The sequence below is a fragment of the Xiphophorus hellerii genome, chromosome 2 (assembly GCF_003331165.1).
Source record: "Xiphophorus hellerii strain 12219 chromosome 2, Xiphophorus_hellerii-4.1, whole genome shotgun sequence".
Taxonomy (NCBI): domain Eukaryota; kingdom Metazoa; phylum Chordata; class Actinopteri; order Cyprinodontiformes; family Poeciliidae; genus Xiphophorus; species Xiphophorus hellerii.
The window spans coordinates 10422053-10449901 of NC_045673.1; the positions used below are offsets into that span (position 1 = coordinate 10422053).

At 38.3% G+C, this 27849-nt stretch overlaps 2 protein-coding genes and 1 long non-coding RNA gene across 3 annotated transcripts in view; 1 reads left to right on the forward strand and 2 right to left on the reverse strand.

Annotated features, from left to right (window-relative positions):
* Positions 1–250: 250 nt before the first annotated feature.
* LOC116730028 (ras-related and estrogen-regulated growth inhibitor-like protein) lies at positions 251–3363 on the reverse strand. Its single transcript, XM_032578971.1, is given in 5 exon segments — positions 251–1288; positions 1290–1316; positions 1830–1906; positions 1987–2040; positions 2121–3363. Coding segments are annotated over 5 exon segments (606 nt in total). The 5' UTR covers positions 2170–3363; the 3' UTR covers positions 251–889.
* A 6108-nt stretch (positions 3364–9471) lies between these two features.
* Positions 9472–16780, reverse strand: LOC116733937 (uncharacterized). The gene is made up of 2 exons (XR_004342137.1): positions 11486–16780; positions 9472–11143 (listed from the first exon to the last, which is right to left on the reverse strand). It is a non-coding gene; the product is annotated as an uncharacterized LOC116733937 (long non-coding RNA).
* A 345-nt stretch (positions 16781–17125) lies between these two features.
* slco3a1a (solute carrier organic anion transporter family member 3A1a) overlaps positions 17126–27849 on the forward strand; it is a 32815-nt gene continuing 22091 nt past the window's right edge. The window contains exons 1-2 of the mRNA XM_032584963.1: positions 17126–17287; positions 23220–23670. Coding sequence (XP_032440854.1) covers positions 17126–17287; positions 23220–23670 — 613 coding nt within the window. The remainder of the gene's footprint in view (positions 17288–23219; positions 23671–27849) is intronic.

Sequence of the window (27849 nt, forward strand, 5' to 3'; positions counted from 1 at the left end):
TGGATTTGAAACATTTCATGGTGTGTCACACAAGTTATTTTGAGGGGACGGCAAATTTACACTGTTATACAAGCTTTTCAGTGACAGCTTAAAATTGCAAGAAAGTGTCATGTCTTCACTGTTGTCCCATGAACAAATATAATTACATATTTACCATATGTGATTGCTGTAATCACTTTTGCTAGATGTTAGATTCTGTAAATTCTTGTTAGCAAGAAACGTAGTGTAGGAATTCAACATGGAAGACAAATGAAATATAGGTTCATTCTTTATTTCCAGCTGTAAACAATAATGGTTCACATTCAAGGAAATGGAAAAACAATATTAAAAATAAAAACACACTCCATTATTTGAGAACGACAACATTTTTCTCGAAGGTGCACTCCTCCTTCTATGCAACAAATATTACACTTTGACCAAACTGAATTTCACAGCTTTGAAACTGATGTTGTGTTAAAGGCTATGTGTTGTTTAGTACAATAGACAAGAAGTGAATGCATGGAGTTATGCAGCTTTTAGTTTAAAATGACAGTATGCTTGAAATGGTTCTTTTAAGACCATTTCTTTGGTATAAGCGTCAACAGTACTGGAAGAATTTGAATACACTTTTATGTTTACATGAAGACATCTAAGTCCAGTGTGCACTTTTTATTTAACACAGATAAATAAAGATTAAATATCCTGCACAAAACAGTTTTTTTACAGTCCAGAAAGATGAAAGCCATTTTCTTGTTGAGGTCCAGGGAACATCGGCAACATGTGTGTTTTAGTTCATATTTTCTGAAGCTTGATAGCCTTATCCGAATTCAGAGTCATTTCGTACTATTATTTTTTCCATCTGGTAAAATGCCCACAATTTCCAGCCTTTTCTTCTCCCTACATTTTTCTCTCAAAGTGAATCTGTCCTTCTTCTGGCAAACACAGCAGACATGCTTTTTACTATGCCCTTAAACCTCAGAGGTCTCTTTGTGGTGAGCTTGGCATCCTTCATCCTGTCCACAAGGCCGTTAAACACAGAGACAACGCTGTGGTAGTTCTCTGCAGCCGAGACTTCATAGAAGAGGCAGTCCATGCTGAGGGCCAGCATCCGGCCCTCCTCACTCAACACTGTCCGTCTGTGGAGCAGGTCCTTTTTGTTGCCCACTATCACTATGGGGACCTTATCCCTGCTAAAGCAGTCTCTGGTGGATTTGATCTTCTGAACCAGCCTGCTGATGGCGTTAAAGCTGGCTCTGTCACAGATGCTGTAGACCAGGACGAAGCCGTCTGCCCACTGGATCTTCTTATGGCAAATGTGAGGCTTCCACAGACAAATCCTGCAAAATAAGACATTTAATAAAATTGCTGCATAAATTCTGTTTTTTTTTTTCCACCTGGTTTTCGCTTAAGATCGGAGGTCTTGCATGAACACCACTACCCCCATATTAGGTCAATTGCAATTTTCCCATTCATCTTGTGCTATTAATGCCTGAACAAGAGTTCAAAATGATCTTTTTGGCTTGTCACACTATTAAGTAAATTATTCACAAGTCTGAAGCGGTCTAAAACATGTTAAGGTTTGATCAGTGTAAACATTTAAATTCAAATTATAGATGATCAAATATAGTCCAGATTTTTTTCTTCTCATTTTCTGCAGTCCTTACATTGTACATAATACAGATTGTGTCCACAACAAACAGACAGATAGATTTCCAGATTATTTTGTATGTGGGCGCCCCTCAGGGTGTGGCACCCTGGAAAGTGAACCAGGTCGCCCATCTTCTACTACATATAAAACATCAATAAGGCAGAATCTTACAAGATTTATGAGGTCTGGATAGCACATATACCTGAGAGTAAGGGGAGTCCCAGATATTCAGAGTGACCTCTCTGCCATCTACTATAAAACTCTGGCTGTAGATGGATTCTGAAAAATGAAAAGACATTTCTGTCAGAGTTCATTCATTGAAAAGGAATCAAAGTTAAGGGAGCATAATGGGAACTTACCGATGTCTCCATATTCACCTATAAATCTCCGAGTCAACAGGCGCACAGTCATTGCTGAGGAAGAAAATAACCACCTTAATATTCAAAAGCAATTCCAGAAGAGTTAGTCTTCTGTGGAAGAAAATGTGTTTTACCTGATTTCCCGACACTTTCTGTCCCCATAACAACAATATTGGCTTCCATTGTGAGTGGGAAACTTGTTAGATATCCATGTGTGGATGAGGACCGGGTCCGCTGCTGTGTCCCCGCAGCCGTCTGAAGGCAGCTGTTATAAGAGGGACAGGTGGGCGGGGCTAGCAGGCGAGCAAAACAACAACTGTCAGACCTCTGCTATAATTTAATGATTTCTATGTCACGTGGCAAAGAGACAGCGCGGGGGGGAAGAAATCAAATCAAATCTAGACTCAGTGTGTGTGGTGCTAATGCTCCTACTGTACTGAGGAGGTGCAGCCCTACTAAACCCTTATTATAGGTTTCTCTCTAAAGGGCGAATATAAAATGTGAGATCTAATTTGAAGAGTCACCCTTTGTCCCCCCAAAAGTGCATTAGTTACCCAGTGAATGAATTCAGAATCCAAACTGAGGCTGAAGTTCTTGTTTAAGTTGGTCGTGAAAAAAAAAAAAAAATCACGAAATCTGGTGATCAATCAAATCAAGACAACTGTGCGTTTTTGAATTCTCTGATTAATCTGACTAGTCATCAATGCTGTTGAACACAGTTTTCTGTTTATATCTAACACTATATTATTTGCTGATCTGCTTTCAGAACTAATTAGCATGATTATGTGCTTGGTTTTATTAACCCGCGGCTACGAAAGTGTGTGGAACATCTAGGTTCAATAATCTGGAGGAGTGACTCTACCTTTGGCAATGAAGTGTTGTGAAACTTAAATAGAGGAAGTGACAAAAGAGAGTTGATAGAAAATGTACTCAAATTGCTGTTTTTTAGTATAAATAGTGCATTTTATTATAGTTTGTGAAATTCATTATTTTATTCACCGTTTTTATGAAATTCTTAGCAGATTTCTATTCTCTGAGTGGGCACTGTTCTACTCAGAGTTGCCACAAGGGGGAGGTGTAGTTTAATAAATCCCCTGCCATAAAGACTTTATCAGTTTTTGTTTATTTTCCTGTGGTTAGCTAAATCTACAGACTTGGAACATTGATTGGCTGAACAGAAAAAGGCCCTCATATAATTGGCTGGGACAGTTTGTAGTTAGGCTGCCTACAAATCAAACTAAATTATCTTTACATCTTTACTTTTTATAATGACCTGAGTATCAAGGAGCTTCGGATTACTAATCTAGAATGTTTTCCCTTAGACATGAATATGACACAGGCAGCATGTTACTGCACCTGGAATAACAGGGAAACTTTTCTCTTTTAGGTGTACTAGTGTAAAAGTCATCTAAAGAATATAAAGATGAAAAGTACTATTTTGGGTCATTGCAAAAAATCTCAGTAGAACTCCATGAAGCGGGGAAAAGCACTGCTGGAAATTGCTTGGTACAGTCATTATGTATTATAACATCAGCAAGGTATTTTCCATCCAAAGCTGTTTAACAGGAAGCTGGTTCGCCAGTGTGTGCTTATGCAAATAAATCTTCTTACAGACTTAACTTACACTCACTTTATGCTCATGATAATTTGGCTTTCCTCTATTTCCGGAGAAAGAAATGGAAAATTATCCTCCCAGTGAATGCCACCGGATGCCGTTCCTTATTTAAATTAACCCTTGATTTGCAATTCTACATGAAATGTGACGCTTAAAAAAGAGAGGGATAAAACTGTACCGAGGTGGCGCTTAATTCATTCGAGATGTGCAAAAGTGCTCATTATAAAAATACAGTTTAACAAAAACACAACGTGATTTGGGATGGAAGCTGCTGCAGAAAATGTCAATCAGGCCTTAACTTCCTGGAGGGATTTATTATTTTTGTCCTACATATTGACTAAAAGAGATCAAATTCTTTTTTATTTTATTTTATTTTATTACAGTTCAATTTGCTGCTCAATCAGTGAGCGGAACTGACTGTCAGTTTGCAATTAAAACTCATAAATTTTTAAAATCCTGGCGGCTTAGGGTCACAGAGCAATCCTATAAGTGCTGAAGTTACAATAAACACACCCTTATGAAATCAAAAAGCACCTGTTTCATGGGTGAATAAAAACAATTGTCATCGTATCATTTAAGTATATTCCTACTACATGCTTGACGAAATATATAAAAATACCATGTGAAGTAAAGGTACGTATTGTGCCACTGGAATAACTTCAAGAAAGCTTCATGATCCACTGACACAGGAAAAACCCACACAAATTGTGCTGAGTCCTGAAAATGTCTTTAAAATAGCAAATAAACCAATTTCATGAATAGTGTCTTACATTTTGTCATGTGCCAACCATAAACTTCAGTTTAATTTTTCAAGATTGTTTGTGATAGACCAACACAGAGCAGTAAATAATTGTAAAGTTGAGGAGAAAATTGTGTAAGGTCTTCAAAGTAAAAATGTGAAAACTGTGGAACATCTGTGTATTCAATATAAATTAAAACTTTGCAAGAATTGCCAATGCAATTACAGTAAGTCTTGCAGGAAATGTCCCTGACCAGCTTTTTGCGCATAACTGATATTTTTGGCTAACTTTTCCTTATCAAAAAGCCGATTGGATTGGATGCATAGTGTCACATGTCTTGCCATAGATTTGATTTAGGACCAGAGCCAATCCCTGCCAATCAAAGTCAATCCCTTATGGCTCTGGTTGTATTGTCAGGATGTCTGGTCTGCTAAAAGATTAATCTTTACCTCAGTCTCAAGTTTTGCAGCCTACAGTAGATTTTATCCCAGGATTGTCAAGTATTGAGCCCCATTATCTCCCTATCGACTCTTTCCCTTCTCCTATCGAATAAATGCATCTCAACAGTAGGATGATTTGAACTGTATTTTGTGGGACAGCAGACTAAAATAATAATCTCTTCTAATCGGAACACATGTTTTAACAAACGTTCTTAAAGAAGGTGCATGTGTAATCTACAGAACACGTGGCAAACTGCAAATGGGAAGTCTAAGGACTTCCTTTTAACAGTGTTGTGTCTATTTGTTCTCTAGATTCTACACCAAAGTGGGTTAACTGAAGTGAAATTATTTATATCTTCTAATTGTAATGCAAAATCGAAATTTAGCCCTGTGGAATCGCAAAAACAGTCTTTTCAATCTGTAACAAAAGTGTGTTTTTCCTCAAAATGCTTTTGCCAGTTGCTGCCAGTTGATAAAACTGAAGGCATCCGTCATTAGCAGCCACTTACACACTGATGCTCTCATTAGACAGCTGTGACTGAAGACCACAGAAGAGGCAAGAGTGCGCCATTAGCGAGTCATTTCCTAGAGAGGAAGGAAACTTTCAGACCCGTGCTGTCAGAATCACAGGATGAGAGTGGAAAGAACAGAATACCTTCAATTCACAGACTGAAACAATTCCTCCTCTGTCCCTCCGGAGTTGGCAAGGAAAGAACTCAAAGTGGGCTCAGCAGAGAAAGTAAAGAAAACACAGAGTGGCTACTAAACAGTCATTTACATCTTCTTATGCTAAAATCAGATTTTGCCGCTTATTAAAAGCAAAGTCAAGTTGGAGTGGTTGCTGTAAAGCTTTTGTTTATTTTTCAGTATCTAAAACATGACTTAATGAGCCCTTCTCTGGATATTTCGTCCAGCTTCCTGTCATAAAACATCAAATTTTGTCAATCTACTGTACCTCAAAGTGCGGTTTACAGTTGAGAATGTGCTTGCAAGAAAAAGTGCTGCCTAAATATTTCATAGTATAAATAACCGTAAGTGGCTTGTAATGGACTTTGAAAGCGTGTCACGGTTTTACGTAACATCTTCTCCATCTCCTGCTTGTGTCAGCAGATGTGCTCAGACGTGACTGTTGTAGACAAGATTTCTTCATATCTCTGCTCTTGAAAGATTTTTTGAAAGTAGCTGCCCTCATTTCAACCTCTTGAAAATATTTAATTAGGTGTATTATGATATTTCTAGGCAGATATTTGACCTAAAATGCACTCAACATCTTAGATTTTTATTCAAGCTAAAATTCATGAGATTTTATTTTTCATTTAACCGCATAGTAATGTTCTTTTTGTATTAATCCATGACAAAATAATATTTTTTTAAAAGCCTGTTACAATTAATGAAAGTTTGTGAGCCAAAAAATGACAATGTGAAAAATATCAAGGGGTTTGCATACTTTTACAACGCATTGTACATCATGTTGCTTTTCACATCAGTTGGGTAAGTGGACACATAAATAGCATTAACATTTGATTATAAAACAAATAAGAGGCCAAATATTCCTCTGAGCCAGTTATTACATATTTATATATAATATGAACCTTATAAACCAAAACATATTTACCTCATATTTGTTCTTCTGGATGGATTTGAAAATTTTCTTTACAAAATCAGTGCAGTAGAAATTTTAAAACAAGAAATGTTAAAACATACAGTATGTAATCAGAATAATTCAAGTATACTGGAATCATCTATTGACTGGGTTTTTTAGTCCCTTCTGTTGAACATAGCATTTGCCTCCTGGCATCTCCACGTGGTGTTTTGCCTTTGGCAGAAAGTCCATATCCAAAACTGCCACTACTCACAGGAGTTGTTGGGGAAATAACCAAACCAAGTAACCAATATTCATCTATCCATTATCTAAACACACATATCCCTGCAGGGTCAGGATGGGGGCTTGTGCCTATATCCAATGGTCATCAGGCAAGAGGCAGAATACACTCTGGACGGATTGCTAGACTATTGCAGGTCAACGCGCACACACTCACGCTACAGAGACCAATTAACTACATACATGCACTGGGAGAACATACAAACTCCATGCATGGAATTGAAGCCCAGGTCCTCCTTGCTATAGTCCTGTATTCTTAGCATTTCCAAAGAAATTATGCTTTGAGTTAATCCTATGTGTCGAATGTTAAAACACATTTGAATACCTGGCTAAAAACAGAAATGCAAATGGGTATTTGTCGGGGAAAGCATTCCATTAAAAGCCAGACTCAATAAATATTCAGGAATGCATTTTACTTTTAAATAAATCACAGCACAGCCTTTAGCCCTGAAGCTTATACAATAATTCATAAACAGTAGATGTATTCGTTAAAATATGACTGTGTCTAATGCCATCAAACCAAAATCTTCCACCAAAATAAAGAAAAGACACTTACAGGCAACCCTCTCTGGATTTGCAAACATCTTATTCAGCAAGTCGTTCAGCTCAGCTGCAGGGGAAAAATATGTCACAATCTGAGCTCAAAGAGAGAATAAACAACCTCTGCTTCTACATTTATATCCTCGCACAACTTTAAATCCTGCTGCATAAAACAAACACAGCAAAAATACAGCCAAAACTCTTTAGCTCTCATTGTTTGGTAGCCTGGTGAAAACCAGCCTCTTGACCTCCTCTAAAGACATTTTTTATTTTTATTTCTTTTTAGGAGACTTGCACAGGAAGACAGTGACCAGGCTATTGGTTTTGTTTACTAATAACTGAAGTTTTTCTTTAACTCATGTTGTGCCTTTCAAAAGTATTTACAAATGTACTATTGTCATGGTGAAACTTAGTGGTCGTAACATCATACTTTGAGGTTTTTATTGTTTCAGCATGGGGGGCTGATGGGAGTATGGATGGGTGTAAATACAGGGCAATTCTGGAAGAAAACATGTTCTATTGTGCAAACGTTTTTAGACTGGGACAGGGGTTTAACTTTCAGAAGGACACCAACGCTTAAGATCCAACCAGAGTTATGATGGAATGGGTATGGCACGCTGATGTATTAGTTTGGCCCAGTCAAAGTACAGGCCTACATCGGTAGCAGCTCTTGAAAATTACTGTTTACCTAAGCTTTTCTAATCTGGAGCTGAGCTTGAGCAATTTTGCAAAGGAGAGTGGATAGAAACATATAATTTGCCATTTACTAAACCAAAACATATCAAATCAAGAATCTGGAAGATTTTGCTAATTTATGAAAACATAATGCTGCAATGCAAGAGTGGCTTCCAAGTGGCTTCTCTATAACTTTGTTGCTTTACAAATCAGCAGTTTTAGAAGAGACTCAAACGCGCAGCATAAATACAATAGTATCTTTTTACATAGAGTAGTTATAAAAACAGAGAGTTTAATTTGAGCTCTTTTAGGGAGATGTTTGGTCTTTTCCTTCTAATCCTTTTGTTGTGATCAGAGGGGAATCAAATGACGCTCACAGACGGTTCACTCACAGGGCAATTCCTCCTTCATTTGTATGAATTTAACATATATAAATTAAGACGGAGATTGGGAAGACAGTTCTAAAGTCAACATGCTTATATGTCTGAATTTGCAATCCTGGCACTGTGTTGTACTTTCAGATTTAAGGACAATTTTTGCATTTAAACAAAAAGAGCAATAAAAGATGACCATTTGTGCACAACAGATCATTTCCATGTTATGTGTTGTACACTGCAGATTTACAAAGGAAAAGTGAATAATATCTGCGGTAGTATAAAATGATCTTAACTCTGGATTGTTTCCAGTGAGATTCTTGGATGTGGTGCCCAATTAGTCAGCCCTTCAGTGTGAATTCTCAGCCCACCACATGCCAAATGCTGACAATCCAAATGTCACCAACGTAAATGCATCCCTGTGTAAAACGAGTAATGAAATGTGCTGAGTGAAGAAAAAGTAGACCTATAATATTCTGCATTGCCTGGCGCTTCATACTCACAGGCCATGCATATAATATACAATCATGAACTCTGTATCTCATAAGTGGCTGTCAAATCCCACTGAGCAGATTGCCCCACCCATCTTAAATGAAGCTTTGCTTTTACCCTCAAGTCCTTATTTGTGCGTGCATTTCTGTGTAAGTTGCCAGTTGAAGTTGCACTGACAAAAGAAGGCTTTAATTAGAGAAATTACTGCCTTGTGTGATGCACGCTTACAAAAGGGACATGTTACAAAAGTTTTCCATCCAGAGATTTTTACCCTTAGCCCTCTGCCCTTCAGCTCAGAAAATGGTGGTAAAATGTTACCAGATGTTTTGGAACTAAGGATTTTGAACCATGTAATCCAACTGTTCTACTCCCTGAGCTCAATATCAGCAAAGTACAAAGTTTTGTATGGAATATTTTTTTCTGCTTGGTCCAAAGTGTGTAGGTAGACAGGAAAATGAGTAGTTATTTCTTCCATTCCTACATAAATGCAAAGGTAAGAAGCAAATATGTTGTCTGTGTTTCTACATCAGACATTAAGCAAAATATCCCTTTGAGTACCTTTCATTAAAAGTTCAGGATTCTCTGTCTGGAGTTTGGGGATTTTCCGGATAAATATAAGTTCTCGTACTTCATGTAATTTTGGATTTAAACGTTTTGGAAGAATAAGGGGGAACATTTTAAGGACACATTTCAGACCAAAATAACAGAGAACACCAGAGACAGGAACTCAGAAGAATGCTTTTGTTTTTTGTTAGAACAGACATTTTTTGTTTGCTTGTTTGTTTTTTCTTGGAATCACCTTTTGGTCTACTGCAGGATTCACCCAAGCCTCTCTCGAATGAGAATATATTTATGCATCTCAAACAGTGAGATTTAATTAAGAATAGATGAGAACATATGTCTTACATTAACTACATTACATCATACATAAATGATCAAAAACACATTCAGTTTCACAAAATGTTTAATGTTGTACACAATTCAACTACACTTGTGTTTCTGAGGAATTAAAACAGATTAGAATAATAGATTACACAAAGTGACAAGTTTAACACCACTCATATTATCTTGAGTGGTGATCTTCTTCAGAACAACCTTCCCTGATGAGTCTGGAGGCAACAAATGCTTTCAGTGGATTAGTCTGGACTCACATAGTTCTGAAATCATATGTTTTTATGGAATACTTTGGCCATACAAACTCTATAAGAACATCACAAGTATAGTTTTAATTACTGACTTGGTAGCAGCCTAGATTCTGTGCAAATTGTCACCATAAACTCACAAAAGCAGCTATGTGGAGTGGAGCATGGACTACGTTTATCAGAACGAAAGAAATCAAAAGGTTTTGTTGGGGGGGGGGGACAAGTCCAGAAGGTGAAACAATTCTTCTGATAATTTAATTGTCTAACTCCAACATGTATTGTTCTGATATGTTTGTCCTCATTTTGTTTTGCAAGTGTATTTGTTTATCCTGCAACAATAACTCTGTGCTTTTGGACTTTTTTTAGGAGACATATCAGAGACATTTGTTCTCTTTCACATGAAATGGGAATAAAAATATCAAAAGCAATGCAATGTTGCTTTGTGATGTTCCGGTTGGTGACATGAGAGGAGGACATACTCTTTTTATTTTACATTATTTTTTTCAGTCAGTTCATTATGTTTACTGATGGCATTTCACCACAGGAATAGAGATAGAAATGGAAAAAAACTGAAGTTTTAACTAAATGTCACCTGGAAAGTTCCCCCAGGATGATTCTTTGGCCCTGGTATTGTTTCTGTCTCAAATGGCTTATAACTTTAAACTTTTTTGGGTGTATTTTTATGCTATCCTCAGTTAGCTGACTGTAATTCTTCTTTCCTTTATGTGAATGCAGCACAACTGGCTTTGCTGGTTTTCAGTAGTGTTTGTACTTTCCCATGACGAAACTTTGGCTATTGTAGAGTGAGGTATTATGAGATGTATTCTTGTGAGAACTACTTTTTTCCCACTGAAACAAACATGATTGCTACAAAATTCGGACTAAAGTAAGGGGAACAGAGTGCTATTTATGCCTATCAAGCACAGTTCCACAGGGAAGCATGCACATTTGCTTTATTTACCCAAGAAGAAACTGGACCTCACTGCTTTACATGTGCCACACTTGAAACCCTCTCTCCAGCAGTGCAGATAATGTTACTCTATTTTGAAAGAGCACATTGCCCTCTCTACTGATGCTAGTGTAAAAATAGAGAGCGGCACAGCAGCATGAAATGGTTCAAAATGTAGAACAGACAGCAGAACTCTATATTTAGATGGGACACAATCACAAAAAGTGCCTGGTGACATTTTCCCAACTCCAAGCAGAAAGTTGTTTGGCTCTCCTTTTAATACTGTATGTAGATGTCCTGATGATCTCCTGTAAAGTTATAGAAGAAAACAAGGTTTGAGGTGAACTCTGAAGAAAATGAGAGAAAATTGACTATAGAGTTAATATATTATTATATGTATGAGCAGATCTTCTGGGTTTAAGTTTTTATTTTGCATATTATATGAATTTAGGGACATTAATAGAGAACAGATGCAATTATCAAATGCCAGAATATGCTTTGACTACAGTGCATGCAGTTCATGAGAGCAGTGTCTGCATGCAAAAATGTGTTTCTAAATGCATGAAGGATTTCTGAAAAACATCTGACACTGCAGGGAAAAAATTATGGGAATTTTCCATAAAAAAAAAAAAGATATATGCTTTCAATACAGTCAATGACATCCTCTGCAGAGTGCTGCTCCCCTCCAGGTGAAATTCCAGCTCCACTCAGCAGCAGCCGATTGGTTGAACATTACACTGCCTGGAGCCAAACTGACAGGACATTGGTTTGAAGGAGACAGTTCTGGGTCCAAGCTAAAAGAAGAGAGGAGGGGTTTTGTGAGGAGCAAAGAGTGAAATGTAAATAATTGTCCAGAGTCCAGACCAAGAGTACAAGAAAAGAGTTTACAAAATGTAATTAAGCAAGGCTAAGAAAGTGTTTTTTCCCCCTCAGTTTGACAAACTACTTGCAGACTTAAGCCATTAGCATTAGTACGTCTGTGAAAAATAGCAGGAGTTGTGTAAAACAAAACAGGTCAACAAGACCCTGCACCTCAGAGACAGAACCAAATATGGAGTAGCAGAAATCAGGTTGTATGCACTATAAATCTGGAACAAACCTCCAGAAAGCTGCAAAAATGCAGAAACACTGAGTTCTTTTAAATCAAGGATAAAACCCCACTTGCTAAAAGCTGCATTTGATTAGTAGAGGAACTACTGGTTAATATATTCGATGGTGATTATTCTTTATTGGTATGTAATGTTTGTTGCTTTTCTCAGTGTTGGTTATTGTGTTATGTTTTTATCATGTGAGACACTTTGTGAAATGTGCTATACAAGTAAACTTGACTTTACTTGACTTGTTTAGTGCAAAGTCATAGATCAACCTTTTTCCTTAGCCATGATATTAAACATTGGGAACTAGGCATGAGATATATACCATAATAGCTGAAATGGATCCACACCCAACAGGATGATCTTCAGGACTAGAGATGAATAAAGGAATTAACATTGGCATTAAGGCGTATACCTGTTTCATCAGAAAGAATTTATTTCTGATGAAAGGACAGCAGCATCTTGATCCAGTAGTTTTAAGAATTGAGTCCAAATCCTTTGTAGTACTTCATACCTTCTATAGGCACAAGCTGAAGTACAGTGGACTGCAAATGAATGTAAATCTGCAGACTTATATTCACTTGCGTCTGTGGCTCTAAGAAAACCCATAACTACTTTCTGGGTAGATTTTCTGCCAATAGTTTGGAGTCATGTTTCAAAGAAATATCTTTGAATAACTGAAGCCTTAACTACTAAAGTGCACTTATCTTCCAGACAGTTATACATTTTTAAATTAATTTGGTTTGATGAACGTTTGCTCTCAATTGATTGTCTTCTCTCTTTATGTCGCTTGTGGTTTCTTGCAAATATGCATTAAAAAAATTGTGTTCTGAAAAAAAAAAACTGAATTACAAATGGGAATACATTTGTACTAAATGAAAAAAAAAACACAAAAGCCTATGATACAATATCTATTTTTGTTCGGATCAAGCATTCTCTACACTGCATAAAATTAAATCTGCTAGAATAATGGTTCATTGTCCAAAAAATAGAAACTTAAAAGAGGAAAGCTACAGTTTAGAGCTCCTTCGGGGAAACCCAGCAGAATAACAGGTAGTGCTTGAAATTCTTCAAAACGTTTAAACAGGAAACGTCAAAGTTCAGTGTTGTTTGTACTCCCACTTATTCCTGAAACGCCTTAAATTTTCCTAGTGACTTCCAGCAGATGGGCTGGCCCTCTCTTCATCCACCCTTTCCCAGATCCTATAAATAACAGCTGTTTCAGAGGGCAGAACAATGCTGCACAGGGCTCGTCATTCATACATTCTTGGCATCGGCCCGAGCCATCTCCTCCCTCCACCTGACTCACATCCCATCATGTTTACTGAGTGTAAGCACACACACACGCCCACACACACACACCATACACACGCGCGAACTCACACCCACACAAGCACGCACACCCCCCCACACACACACCTTCATGTATTTCCACGTTCCAATCAGACTGGTGTTGGAGCTAATCTGAATCTCACAAAGAACACGTGACTAACAAAAACTGTTAAAATTCCAATGTTTGACTTTTTATGCCAAAAATCATTGTGAACTCAACAAAACAATAAGACTCACCTTAGAATTTTGTTCCCTTTTTTTAAAACAGCTTTTTCTTATTTTTCAGCATACACAAATTACGTAATTAGTTAAATTAGCAACTTCTCTAATATTAAACATCCACAAATTTGTAAGTGTGGGTTGTAAGTGTGGTACAATGAAGTAACTATCCTGCCTTCAGGTGTCTTTAAAGATATATCAAACATGACTTACAAGAAATTTGACTTTGTAATTTGACACCTCAGCAGACGCATAGTTCCACCAGGTCTTTCTTAATTGCTGCTGTTGCTAGTCTGGTTGAGCTGTGTGTGGGAGGTGTGGGGAAGGGCTGCGCTGTCAGCTGTCAGACGGCAGCTCTAAGGAGGAGCTTTGTGTAAATAGGCAGTGCTTTGTGGGAACAAATGTTTAGGCAGCCCTGAATGGCTGCCACGTGAGATTCAAAGATTTCTCAAATATGTATGAAACTATTAAAGCAACACGCCAGGTATCTTTCTGATGCATGGATAATACATCTCCTTTAATGTTCCTAAATTAATCAGTAATCTCTGCAATCAAGATGAATTATTTCCTAATTTTGTAACCAAGCTAAAATGTACTATTTACAGATTTAACTGAGCTAAAAAAAATACACAAAGAAACCTAAATAAAAGCCATATATGTATTTTACTCTACAAGTTATTAGAGCGAAAGGGAAAGGCTAGAGTGACGCAGTAAAATTTAATTCCGTACAAACCTTTTACTATTGAGAAATGTTCTCTTTTAAAACTTGGTACCAATTTAGTATATTTTAATCAATAATAATCCATCAATTCTTGCCTGACTGAAAGGTGGGTACAATAATTGAAAAACCTCTGCATAACAATATCTGGACAGACTTTGAGCACAACCAAAACGGTACACACAAGTGCCTTTTTCAGCTGGTTCACAGGTTTTCACACGTTATCCTGTGTTTTAAAACACACCACGACACATTAGATTTACATTTCCCATAACACTGTTCAGCTGAGCTTTCAGGTATTTACATACTTGTGGTGGTTTTTCACATCTCTGCTCAGCTGGAAGTGAAGACTTTGTCACAGTTTGTTTGAATAACACATCCAGTGTTAAAACTGTCACTCTGTTTGTTGATAGTTCTTTTCTCCTAGCAGGCAGAACAGAAGAGGCAGCAAATTATTCGGCTACCAGGAATTTTTTTGATGTTGTTGGATTTTAGATGGTTTCAAGTGAGGAAGTGTTCACAATTCATGATTACTTTACTTTGGACTCCTGCCAAACAAAGGTCAGAGAATGAGAGGGGTGAGATAAATCATGGTTGACTCTTAAATCTTTCCAGTCTCATTTTCAGCTTTCATTTTTGTTCCAGCTCCTGTTGATTTTAGGAAGTGAGAGAAAGTCATCTTCCCATCTGCAGCTTTGATTTAAAATGTGCAACCGAAGAAAATATTTAAAACATTCATTATTTCAGTCAAAAAAAAGAAACACCTATTAACTAAACATATTGGTATAATTGTGTAACTCAATAAGTTATTTTTTTTGCCAGTTTTATTCAAACCTATGTCACACCTCACATTTTACTCATGCCTTAAAAAATTGTTCATAAAATCTTTGCAGCCATAACACAACATTTGTTTTTCATTCAGTCAGTTAGAGCCCATAATTGATGTGGTTGCATTACATCATAGCCATTGCAGTGTCTCATCCTGTGCCCACTCAAATGATGATCCAATAATAATCATAGGAACAAGATGAGCAAACAACAGAACTTCTGCCTCTCTACTGCAGAAAAACACAATGGCAACAATTGCTTTCTCTATATCTACAACAGCATTGAAAGGTTTGGTGGATAAGAAACAGTGGCATAGTACTACCGACTCAAAGCCACAATATAGTTTATGTAGTGTGGCTCTTTGGAAGTCATTTTTGAACGTTTGTGCCACATACTGGCATTTCCTTCAGTGTCTTCAGTGGATAAGTATTTATTTGAATCATCTTTTTCAAACACTTAAAGATTTAGAACCTTAAAATGTTTCATGTGGTAAATGCACACAAATAAAGGTGTGCATTAACCACACATACATTTCTAAAATTTCCATTGCAATATTATGCCGTTGGAATTAAAGATACGTTTATTGCAAGATTACTTGATGCCACCAAGTGTGAAGGGTCTGGTCCGGTTGTCTTTGGGCAAACAATTTAACAGAACAATACCACAGAGGAAGAAATAAAGAGGAGGGGCTCCCGATCTTAAAGTTGCAGCTCACAATAATCAGAGTGGTTTGCATAACGGTAGAGGAAATGTCTGAGTAAGGGAAAACATTTGGTGTAATTATAACAAAGTCGAATACAACCTGGTTACGTGTGGTTGAGCAGAATTTCTGATCACAACTTAGTAAAATGTTACAATTGTTAAAAACAAAGTGTGTAATGATATATATGATTACAAAAATATTTAATTCCTTTGATGAGCTTTCTAGTCACTCAGCATTTCTGCCACAAGTCAGCCGCAGACTGGCTTTTCTACTCTGAATTACTGAAGTAAACACTAGTATTTAAACATTGCTTAGAAATATGCAAATATGCATTAAAATAGAAAACTTAGCCACTGGTGGTTTTTGCTTGGGTGAACGTCTCTTGTCTCCATCAACTAATCAAGCATGATCTCCTGAATTTCATCTACATTTTTCATGAATAATCAACATTTTTGATTGTGATAAAATCCCTTGCAGTCCCTCACAAAGCTTATACAATAGTCAGCAAACAGTGGACATCAACTCCCTAAATTCTACAAAAAAGCAATAGAAACATAGTTCAATGAGGAACTGACAAAGAAATTGTATTTTTTTTAATCCACCACTTTTTAATTGTTGCAATCCTGGGTAACTGTTCATATTGTCCCATATTAAAAGCTTCACAGCAGGACTGTCTGTGCACCAATGTGGCTGAATGTATGGTAACGCCCCTGGTAACATCCACAACATTCAGTCAATGCAGCCATCCATTGTTGCTATGCCTCATGCCAACACTAAAACAGTCCTTTAACAGCGGTCGGAAACACACTCAGTGCCCTGCAGGATTTTTGGACAGTTTAGTATTTTTCCGAAAAGAGCAGAGCTGAAGATGCTGCACAGCGCCCCTAGCGCATGGTTGGTGCTACAGGCAGACAGAGGGAGGAGAGCAGAGACAGGAGGTAAGGGCGCAGACGCTCAGCAGCCGTCGTGGCTGAATGTCCCCGTCAGTCGTCCGCTGCCGGAGTTAGGAGAACCTTCACCGGCCGCTACAACCCACAAAACTCTGCGGCCCAAGCATGCGACGTGACGGGGGTTTTTATGCCGGCGGTTCACTTGTGCCTTCGGAAAGCTCACATGTTTCTGCGCGGTGTCGACGAGGTAGCAATGTTTAGCCGCGGAGCAGCGACTGAGCCCCGCGGAGTTTGGATCTGCGCTCCCAAGCTTGTCAGATGAAAGCCTTACAATTTGTTGACTTACCGAGACGCGGCGCCAAGTAGAAAACCCTCGGATGTAGCCTCCACGGGTAGCAGACAAAAACGAAACCCTGAAGCTGCCGGCCGGTATCTTCCTCCGGTGAACATCCTCCACCTCTTCCTCCTCCCCCGGCGAGTGTTTCGGGGAGTCCTAGGCGGCGGGGATGCAGGTGAAGAAGCACCGGGACCCGGGGAGCAGCAGTGGCGGCGACATGCTGGAAAGCGACACGCTCCGCAAAAACTCATCATGCTTCTCCAACATCAAGATTTTCCTGATATCGGAGTGCGCTCTCATGTTGGCACAGGGCACAGTGGGAGCGTACCTGGTGAGTACCGAACAGCAGGGGCACAGACTCATGCAGTCCTGTTACTGTACAGTACAATGAAAGGCTGCAGATTTTCTGCTCCACTCTGGGCTTTTCTGAAGGGCTACAGTTACAGAAACCGGCTGCAGGACAGATGTTTGGCTTCTGGTTCTTGTCACGTGGGTAAAGAAAAACTTAAAAATCATTTACGATACTGATATTAGGCTAATTAGTTCAGAACAAAAACACCAATTGGCTAAATTGACCAAAAATGTCATTCAAGGTCAAGACCCCAATCCTCATTTTTCCTTCTTTCTTCCAGTCTTCCACACGTGCTCACTCTTTCATTTTCACATTTACTCACACTGATTGCAGATAAACGTATTTTCCTGTCTCTCTCTCTCTCTCTCTCTCTACATGATGCCAGTTGAATTAAAATGTCAAAAGAAAGAAACAAAAAAAGGGATGCGGACAGTTCTTATTTTTTGGAATTGGTGGAAGAAAACCTCCCAAAGAGCTCCACAATATTTATCAAAGCACCTCGGATGAGATTCGCAGCCTCAGGCAGCCGCTGTGAACGTTTAGGCTCAACATTAGCAGTGTTTATTCTCTGAGGAAAGGCAGCGATGTCTCTGCTTGCGCCCAATTAATACACCCAAACCCTAAATGCCTCAGCCATATTTGGACTGGAACATCTTATCTCCTCTGTAAGTGGACCTGCTGAGCATCCTGGAAGCTTGAGGATGGTGGTGCCACACTGTGATAACTCTGACAGCAAGAAAAAGAGCGAATCCTCCTTTGCTTCTCAGATAGAGCAGGACTGGCGGCTGTTTTTTTTTATGGCACATTAGTTCTGGACACCTGTTCAAACAGTGAATGGACTGTAAAACTATAGCAGACAGTGAAATTTGCAGTCACCTCATTGGATAAACACAAGGGCTTTTAATTTTCATTAAGTTTCCTTTCCATGTACAGGACATTGGGTACCTGGCAAGATGTCAAGCTGAAAAGCTGGTGTTGACTTAAATGTTCAACTATGGCATCTCTGATTGGATCATTGTGCTTACAGTAAGAGAGTTTGCTGGCACCAGAGAGGGAAAGTTCAACATTTATGGCCCCTTGCCTTCCTGTGAGCTCTTTACTGTACAAGACAATCAGCAACGTCCTAAGTAATATATCCCAATATAGCAGCTTGAGTGCAACAGTGAAACAAAACAGACAAAAGCAAAGAGTTAAACTGCTGTTTTTGAGCTTTTTTATATAAAAAATAATAATTGAAAGTAAGTTAGCAACCAATTCCTGAGACATTAGATTTGAAGTAGTGAATCTTTTTGAGTTAGTAAACAAATTGTGTTGGCCAATACAATGATAACACATGTGACAAGTATCTGACACCATTAATACCGTTTCATTCCTGATCACCTCTCCACCAAAGCATATCCCCATTTCATACTGCGCATGGTCACTTCATCTTCATCACTTTCTTATTTTTTTGCAGGTGTTTTCTTGAAATATTGAAATAAGTGGAATAAGAGAGTACCAACATTTGAATGTATACTTTATTTTTAATTATTTATTAATTCTAAAAACTAAACATTGTATTTACCTTATTTCCAATTTCTTTTTGTTCTGGTACTTGTTTGGGCCAGTTGACTGCTTAATCAATATGCCGAAGTAGATTAAGAATAACTCAAAACCCCTTGTTGGGTGATAATAATTTCATCATTAAAATAACCAATGTTTCTTACATTAGATTGAGTAAATGATAGAAAATTACTTTAATTTGTATGTACTGAGGTACGTAATTTCTCCACTGCATGGCTGGTATTTAACATCTAATGGCTGACCCTTTCGCACCTGAAGAAGTTGTGTACAAAACAACTGAAACTACAGGTCCGTAATGGTGACGGGGACAAATGACATTAAGCCCCTTGCAAACCTGTAGTTTAGATGCTGAGCCATGAAAATGACTGTCCTCTCTTTGGTGAAAATTGTGCAAAACAGTCTGTTAATGCATCAACAAACCTCATGTTCACTGACTAACTTTGTTTTGAGTTTAGTAAAAAAAAAAATCTGATAAAGATTAGGGAAATACTATTGGTTGGGGATTTTCAGCTGGATTTATAATAGCTACCTTTATCAAGAAATCAGCAGCACATTTAGTCTTTTTCAGTCAAAATTGTGGACATTTATTTGCTGAATTAACACAAAGATTCCACAGAAAAACGTCTTGCTTGCTTGAAAAAATTTAATTAATATCAAGTCAGTAAAAAAAAAAAAAACTTGATCAGGACATCTCTGGGTAAGTCATTTTTATTTTATGCATTATCAATTTAAATTATTGCAACTGTTAGAAAATCTCAGGTGCATTAAAATGTTTGCAGCAATATGACAGCATCTTATCTTCAATCAATTACAGGCAGAAATTTATATAATCTACTAAAGTACAATTAGAAATGAGAACGTTTTAAACAGATCTAGCTAATGGATATTAGCCAACACTAACAAAGGAAGTGTTGAGTAGAACATTAAAAGTCATATAAATTGACTGGGGACGTTGAGCAGCTCATCTGTACAGTTTAACAAGAGCATAACAGTACATTCAACATTTTACATAGATTTAAGACAAGGCAAGAGCTGAGCTTAACATTTGTGAAAATCCAGTTAGCATTTTTATAAAATGAATCTAAAACAGAAACAACACCGCACTTTGCTTCAATGAGAAATGTTGTCTTTTTTTTTAACAACACGAAGATGTTGTAACACCCATAGTGTTTCATGCCTAACTTTGATTAAATAAAATGTCTGATCTCGGTTCATTTAGTTAAATGCAGTTTCATTATAATACTTAAAAGTACTATGCGGTACTAAATTCTCTCTATGACTCATGTTCAGATATAGACAGTCTGTGGTGTGTTGGGTGTAGCTGCACCTCTGTGACGACAGTCAAATCTGACACTTAAGAGCTCAAGTTGGAAAACCGAACTAACACCTGGTCCTCCACTGTTATGTCCTCAGTGACGTGTCACACTAAGGCAGCCATCAACCCACTGAGCGCTGAAAGGGGATGTGGAAGCCATTCACTGCCTAACAAAACCCTGTTTATCATTTCCAGCTATCCACTACTCTGCCATTGTCAGCTTATTTGTTATGTTAGTTTGTATTGGGTATGTTGGATAATCATGTTGATTGGTTCTCTAGGGAGTAAATATTTAATGAGGAGATAAATAAAGTAAAAAAAATACAACACCACACCTCGGTAATCTATTACTGCGACTAGCCTCTGGCCTTTTTTAAAATTGGTTCAGCTGTTAACAGAGTACTTGACAACAGGCAATAATAACAAAGCTGTAAATGTTTAAAAAAAACAAACTAAATAGACAACTGGTTGTACTTATGAGTTCAATCAGAATTATTTTTTATATGTAAACAACACTATTTGTGTTTTATTTTTTAGAGCGTATTCAAAGGATTATTGTTCTGTTTAATCCAAGTGTGCTCATGCTAATGAATGTTATTTGTGCTTCATGCTCATAACAAATTTTTAACCTGATTGTTCTCTGCTGTTGGAGTAACGTAAACCAATAGTCCGTAAGTTCCAGCTCATAAAACAGAGAGGAAATTATTCTAAATAGTCTCAGCTCCAGTTAAACACAGCTGCTCAACCATTGAAATAGCATCATTTTAACATCTCTGCCTTAGAGCTAAAACATAATGTCATACAAGGGATGTCAGCTGCAGGGGGCCTTGTTTTCTTTATGTATATTAAACCCCTTCCGGTTAATTCTGAAAAAACATCTCTAAAGAGGGAAAGTGTCTTGTTTTTTTTCGGATGAGACACACTGCTCAGTGTTACAAAGTTTACTTGTTGCTATGCAGCAGATTAAACATTTCCACGGTAATCTGGGCAAAACATGGCTGGGACCACTGACGGAATGGTTTCCATTTGCTTACTTTTTCCTGTATATTTTCATGGTGGTTTAACTCCTCCTGGAAAGCTGCCTATTGAGGTCAGAGCTGAAGAGATGAATATGTTGAACCTATCGTACTCAGAACGGGTTTTCCTGCATAGCTAGACTCACATTTACTCAGATCTTCCATAGTAACTAAGGCTCTAATTGGATTTTTTTTTTTCGTTCCAAACGTGGCATGAGACACGACTGGAGGAGCCAGTCCTGCCTGTTCTGTTTTCTTTAATTTATGACAAATAGCCACCCAAAGGGCCGACGTTTTCCATTCCCTAAATTCAGTGGAAGACTCTGGGCGCTCCCAACAGTCATTCTCCCTTTGCTTTGTACTTCAGGGAGGGACATGCTGCACTTAGACTGAGAGCAGCTGCATCACTGACCTGGATGCATCACTTGTGACACCTGCATATCAAAGAAGAAAGCGCATAAGAGAAAAAAAACAAGCCTTGCTGTATTATTTCTGGCAGTCGTATCACCTGCTGATCTTCTCTGCCTTCAGTAGTGGACCAGCTGTCATACTTCTGCAGTTTTAACTCTTTGCTTTATTTACCTAAGACCCTCAGCCTGTATCATTATGTAACAAAACAAACAGCCTTCACATTCCAAAGGACTTAGTTAAAACTTTTACTGTTATTTTTAGATGCTGTCCGTTGCCTATATAAGTAGCTAAAATGCTCAGCTGAACACAGAACTACTAATGTAGGAGTTTATTTCACAATGTTCTTCAGAGAAGAATTTGGCATTTAACATGTGAAACAGAATCCCTGTTTTTTTTAGATGTAGTGTATGATTTAGTGATCTGTTTCCAATAAGGCTTGATATGAAGCATAATAATATACTGAAGTCAGCTATATAAGGATGTCAAGTAGTGTAGCGGTCGAAGAGTTACTCCATATACTCGATGCGGCGGTCCTTTGTTCGATTCCTGACTTTGAGATCTTTGCTGCATTTCTTTTACTCTGCCCATTTCCTGTCTGGTAACTGTCAATAAAGGCCACAAGTGCCCAAAAAATTTTTTTTAATTGATATATGATCCAAGATCATGTTTTTTTTTTTTGCTTGTTTGTTTTTCACTCCCAGATGAAAAATGATGTTAAAATGAAAAATTATAGGGTTGTGGTTTCTTGCCATATCATTCACAATTTTTTTTTTTTTTGTCTTTTTTAAACAGTGAAGGCTAATAATTCTCAGCCTAGTTACATTTGTAAACACAAAAAGCAGATTTTGGGGTGTACCTTAAAGATCAACTCTGCTATGACAAGCCCCATGCTGTTTATTATATTAGCATGGATCAATAAAAAAAATATCTGTTAAAATATGAATGAAGTCTCTCAACATTAGGATGCCATATAAAAAGAATTTCTCAGTTAAACACCTGTGCAGTACTCTTTTTGTCTCACATTATAACTTAAAAATGACTACATACCACTTTGGATGTCTGCTGCTCAGTCAGCTACTCGGTTAGCTCAGCTCTTCTACGGTTTCTGGCTTTCTGATTGGTAGTGTAGTATTTGTAGGCAAAATTTGTCATGTACAGATTTACGTATCATATCCATATATTGTATGTTCTGATATAGGTGAAGAGAAGTGAGATTTAAATGCTGAGTTAGATCTCTCCTTTGAGTTTACAGAAATGCCGGAGTTAAAAAGTTCAATCAAATGTAAGCATAGGTTAGCATAAGAGCTGTAATCAAAGCCAGGATTAGCTTCTTGCTGCCTTGTTAAATGTTAAAGAAGTCAAAGTGGAATTCCCCTAAATTTTCAACATTTAAAAACATGCTGGGATGGCTTTACTGACACTGTTGCAAACAACCAATCTGCTGCTTTTTTTGTTCCTGATAAGTTTCTGCTTGGGTTTTAAACTGTGGTGTGGATGGCAGCTGGTGAAACACAAAAGCTGGTGGTGAAAGCTAAATAAGTAGAACAATCACTTTGTTAGAATAAATTTGATTCCCTGGACTCAGATTTGTCGTTTTGTTTTTCAGGTGAGTGTGCTGACTACCCTGGAACGACGGTTCAACCTGCAAAGCGCCGACGTTGGAGTGATAGCCAGCAGCTTCGAAATCGGCAATTTGGCACTGATTCTGTTCGTAAGCTATTTTGGGGCCAAGGCACACCGGCCCCGTCTGATTGGCTGCGGGGGCATAGTAATGGCCTTAGGAGCTCTCCTCTCAGCTCTTCCCGAATTCTTGACCAAGCAGTATGAAATAGAAAAAATTCACAGGACCAACTTGGGTCGGGATGTTTGTTCCAATACTAGCTCTGGTGAGTCTCAAGATGAGACTCTCTGCGCCAACAAGGCCAACACCAACATGATGTACCTGCTGCTCATCGGGGCCCAGGTCCTGCTGGGGATTGGGGCCACTCCGGTGCAGCCCCTTGGAGTTTCCTACATTGATGATCACGTGAAGAAGAAAGATTCCTCACTCTATATAGGTGAGAAACTGTTTCATCCTATCAAAAAACCATGGAGATTCAAAGTCTTTTTGCCATTTCAAAATGTATAATCTGGTTCAGGTAAACTAACGTGCAGAAAAACAGCATATTTATCACTGTAAAAGTTAAAAATAGCAATCCAGAATTTCTCAAACACATCCAACTGTGGCTGTGTTTGGTCACCACTATCAGATGCAATTTTTGCACCGTTTCAGTCAAGCAGGGACACCTGCATGCTCTTGCCTTTGTGGCAAGTCTGAGCCTGTTGATGCATATGCCAGGTGAGCATTTCTCTGAGCTTTTAATCTCCATTACAGCTATTTAAGAGGCGAGGAGGCAAAAAAAGGGGGGCCTACTTTGTCCGATCCTCTCTTAAAGGGAAAATGCTGCTGATGTCAATTTTCAAGGTGCTTTTCAAAGTGCTTCCTGTGCAACATTCAGATTACACAATGCTGGGTTTTTTAATACTATTGTGGCTATGTAGGTATTTTTCAATATTGGTATCATCAAGGCACTTTGACTACTTTGCCCAGTGCACAAGAGATAGAAACACAAACTCCAAACTATCTTACTTGGATACCTGTGAAACCGAAGGGTTTAGATATGAATTATTGTTTATATACAGTATATATTTATATAAATCTGACAGTACCCAGATGTATCTAGATCCTTTAACTCTTACACCCCTAGATAAACCCATTGTAAACCATCCCATAAGTTCTCCTTGTCAGATTCTTTCTATGTGCAAATGTAGATATTCTGGGAAGGTCTCGTAAGGTTTCTGTAGACAACACAGTGTTATAAAGATTAAGGAACACAAGTCCAGAAAAGATTTGAACGGTTTGAACAATGCAGTCAGCACTGGCCATGATATCATTCCAACCTACCAAAACTACAAACCTACCAAGACATGATCCATGAGCCTGTGCTGATAGACAGAGAAGCGAGAGAGGAGCCCATGGTAACTAGAGGAACTAAAGAGATCAACACCGACTGTTCCCCTGCACATATACTCAGAGCTACAATGGAATGGTTTGGGTTAAAGCATATTCATATGTTCGAATGGCCCAGTCAAAGTCCAGACTTTAATCTACTAAAAGAAAATGGATAAGACTTGAAAACTGGTGTTCAAAGGATCAGATCCAGTTAGGGATAAATTTGTTGTATTTTCCTTTTCTTTCACTCCACAAATATTAACTACTTTTGTGTTGTTCTTTCACTATCAGACCCTTTGAAATACATCAAAGTTTGTATTTTTGCAAGGCACAGTATTACGATTACTACATCCATCATAATTCCTGTAAATGTTTTTTGTTAAACCACACAGCCCTTGAATGTTGACGTACTGATAGTGCCAATAATTTACTGTCCAGACTGCCACATCCACCGATGATGGAGTAGGTGTGTGTGAACAGTGCGGGATGTTTGCTATCGGTGTCAACCAGAGACAATGAGCGCTGGCACACACCCTTCCTGATCCGTTCTACAGCTGCCTTTTGTCACCCAGATGCAGATGTCACCTGTAAACAATGGCAGATCTGTACTCTGTTATCTAAAGCCTAGAGCAGATTAACCTAATTGCCCATCTTTGTGTTATTTTTTTGTTACCAAATATGAGGTGTTTTTTTTCTAGAGCAACGAGTCCACATTCGAAACCACGTCGATCCTTCAAAAAGCACAGCAGAAGGCTTTGACTTTTTTTGTTACTATGGTTTTGTGGCTTAACAGTTTTATGTTTGGATGTGGGCTGTAGGTGATTAAAGTTTGGCAGGCATAAGTGGGGAGAGATTTGGGTCTGGCTCCTCTGATAAGCTGCAGGGAGAGTTGGAGGGGAAAAAACAAGCAGGTGAACTGTGAGGAACAATGTGGTATTGAGTCTTGCTCAGCTGATCGTCCTAATCCTTCTGCTGCAGGCCTGTCATGTGCCCCCGACTGCATGAATGGTGCAGATTGTCTGAACTTCTGAGAGATTCTCTTTCATATGCAATTGATGTGTTCTGATTGTTGAACTTTTGTCATGGCTAAATATTTACATATTTCTTGCAAGTTTTTCTTTGGGCTTGGCTTCATTTTCCATGTGAAACACAGCCAGGCAGCAAAACGTCATCCCAACCTTCAACCTATAAGAGTTTGTATTGGAAATGTGGTCAGAAAATGCCTAGAGGTATATGGTCTGGAAATACTGTACAAACAGGAATTATGGAAATTAACACATTTCAAGCCGAACACTTCACCCTAAACCCACATCTGTTACAAAAGTAGTAGCCAGCATGAGTAATTTCCTCTGTTATCATTGAAAGTTTGCAGCAACATGCTTTGGCCCATGTAGACTTCTCCACTTCACCAGGTGCAATCCAAAAAAAAATAGGCATTTCTTTAAACTGCGTCTCATCTCACTTTCAGTGCTTCCATTTCAAAGAGGTTGATGCTTTTAGCTTCTAATAACTACAGTATATGTCCAAAATATTTGAAAGAAGTAAGTACAACACAGCTACAAGTTTCCTGAGAGTAAAAGTTTTAAACAGCATTACTCAGCACCATGCTGGTTTCTATGACAATTTGGCCCACGATTAGAGGGAAGTTCAAAGAAAAGCTTTCTTAACGCCAAAGGTTGGAGATCTAACAAATCAGCACAAAGAATTAAAAAGCCCTGTGTTGCCAGTTTAGTAATTCACCACAAGGGAGAATCGTTACTTTGTGACAGAAAGTGTATTTGAAAAAAACAACAACTACATTTTCATCTAAAATGATGTTTCTGCACCAGTTCTGACCAGCATTGCTACTCTGATGAGCACAGGCAATCACCAGCATTTAATTCTTTTCCTATTATCACAAGAATGTTTCAAAGAATGAAACACAAGGGAGTTAAAGTCAAACAAACTGTCAGCATTTGTTTAGACAAACAAAGCCTTTGGTTAGACTCTTGTATTCTATATGCAAACTTTAAAATCAAAGTCCTTCCTTTATGTAGGAAAGGAATGTTTCCAAAATCACCGCAGTAGTACAAAGCTTTAAGAATGCCAAAATGAAAGATACAAATTTCTGTGATGTTATTATATAAAAATAGATTCATTTTGCATGTAAACACATGGTACACTTTGGCAGCATTTGTCACATTTACAAGTTTTTAAAAGAGGACCTTGTTGAAGATTTAGTGGACTCGGGTGTATTGGTATCAAAACAGAAACATTTGGTGTGAAAGAGTTAATTCGTTTTTCAAGTTTCACATCATTTTATCTCTTGAAAATGAAGTTAAAAACATCACTATTACCTCTGATTGGTGATACACGATGCCAAGTGTAACGGTGAGATGCTTTTTATCTGCTGGCCATATTTACCAAACTAATTGTGTTCTAAGCTAAATGTCCAGGAGAATCGTTGGTGGCTAATTGCTGTAAGTGTGCATTGGCGGTGGCTGGGGAGAGATCAGATCAGAGAATAGCAAAGCAGTCTGGAGAAGAGCCATAATTACAGAGCGGGCCAGGAATGCCAACCAGCCAGCCACGAGGTGGGCCGGAGTGGGTTGAGGCTCACATGCATACCACACAGGCTTGTGAAAAACAACTCCTCCCGAGGCCTTGGCTGCCTGTTTTTACTGCATATTCTTTAGCAAGCATGTCTCACACACTCCAGCAAGGTCTGCTATGGCTCCTCACAGGAACCTCATTATGCTTACTGTCATTTCTTGAGTGGATTCTGTTCTAGAAGTGGTACTTTTTCTTCTTTGAGGGAACCGCTGCCCTGTTGCACTTCAAAACCAGGAGCCAACCTTCAGCGTTGTTTGGGTTTGTCTCCCACTTTTAGATGCTGACATTAATCGCAGGATAAAAGGAAATAAATATTATTGGACATGTTGCGTCAACAGGATTTCTCTCCATTGGCCCTGCTAAGTGACCTATTACTACCCTCAGCTAATTCTGGCTCTTCCCACCAGACCCCATGACTACATAAATACACATGCCAGGACGCACATCCCAGGTTTTATAGCTGCACACACTGTATTGCAGAACACAGACCTCATCCAGCTGCCTCTCTTGGTTTTAAAAGCTTTTAAACAGCTTGGAATTCCCTCATCAAACTGTAATGTAAAGTATGTAGTGCCTGCAGCATCAGACGTGTATGACATAAATCTATTAACACAAGTGGAGGACCTCTTATGTAAAATCACACACATTTTGT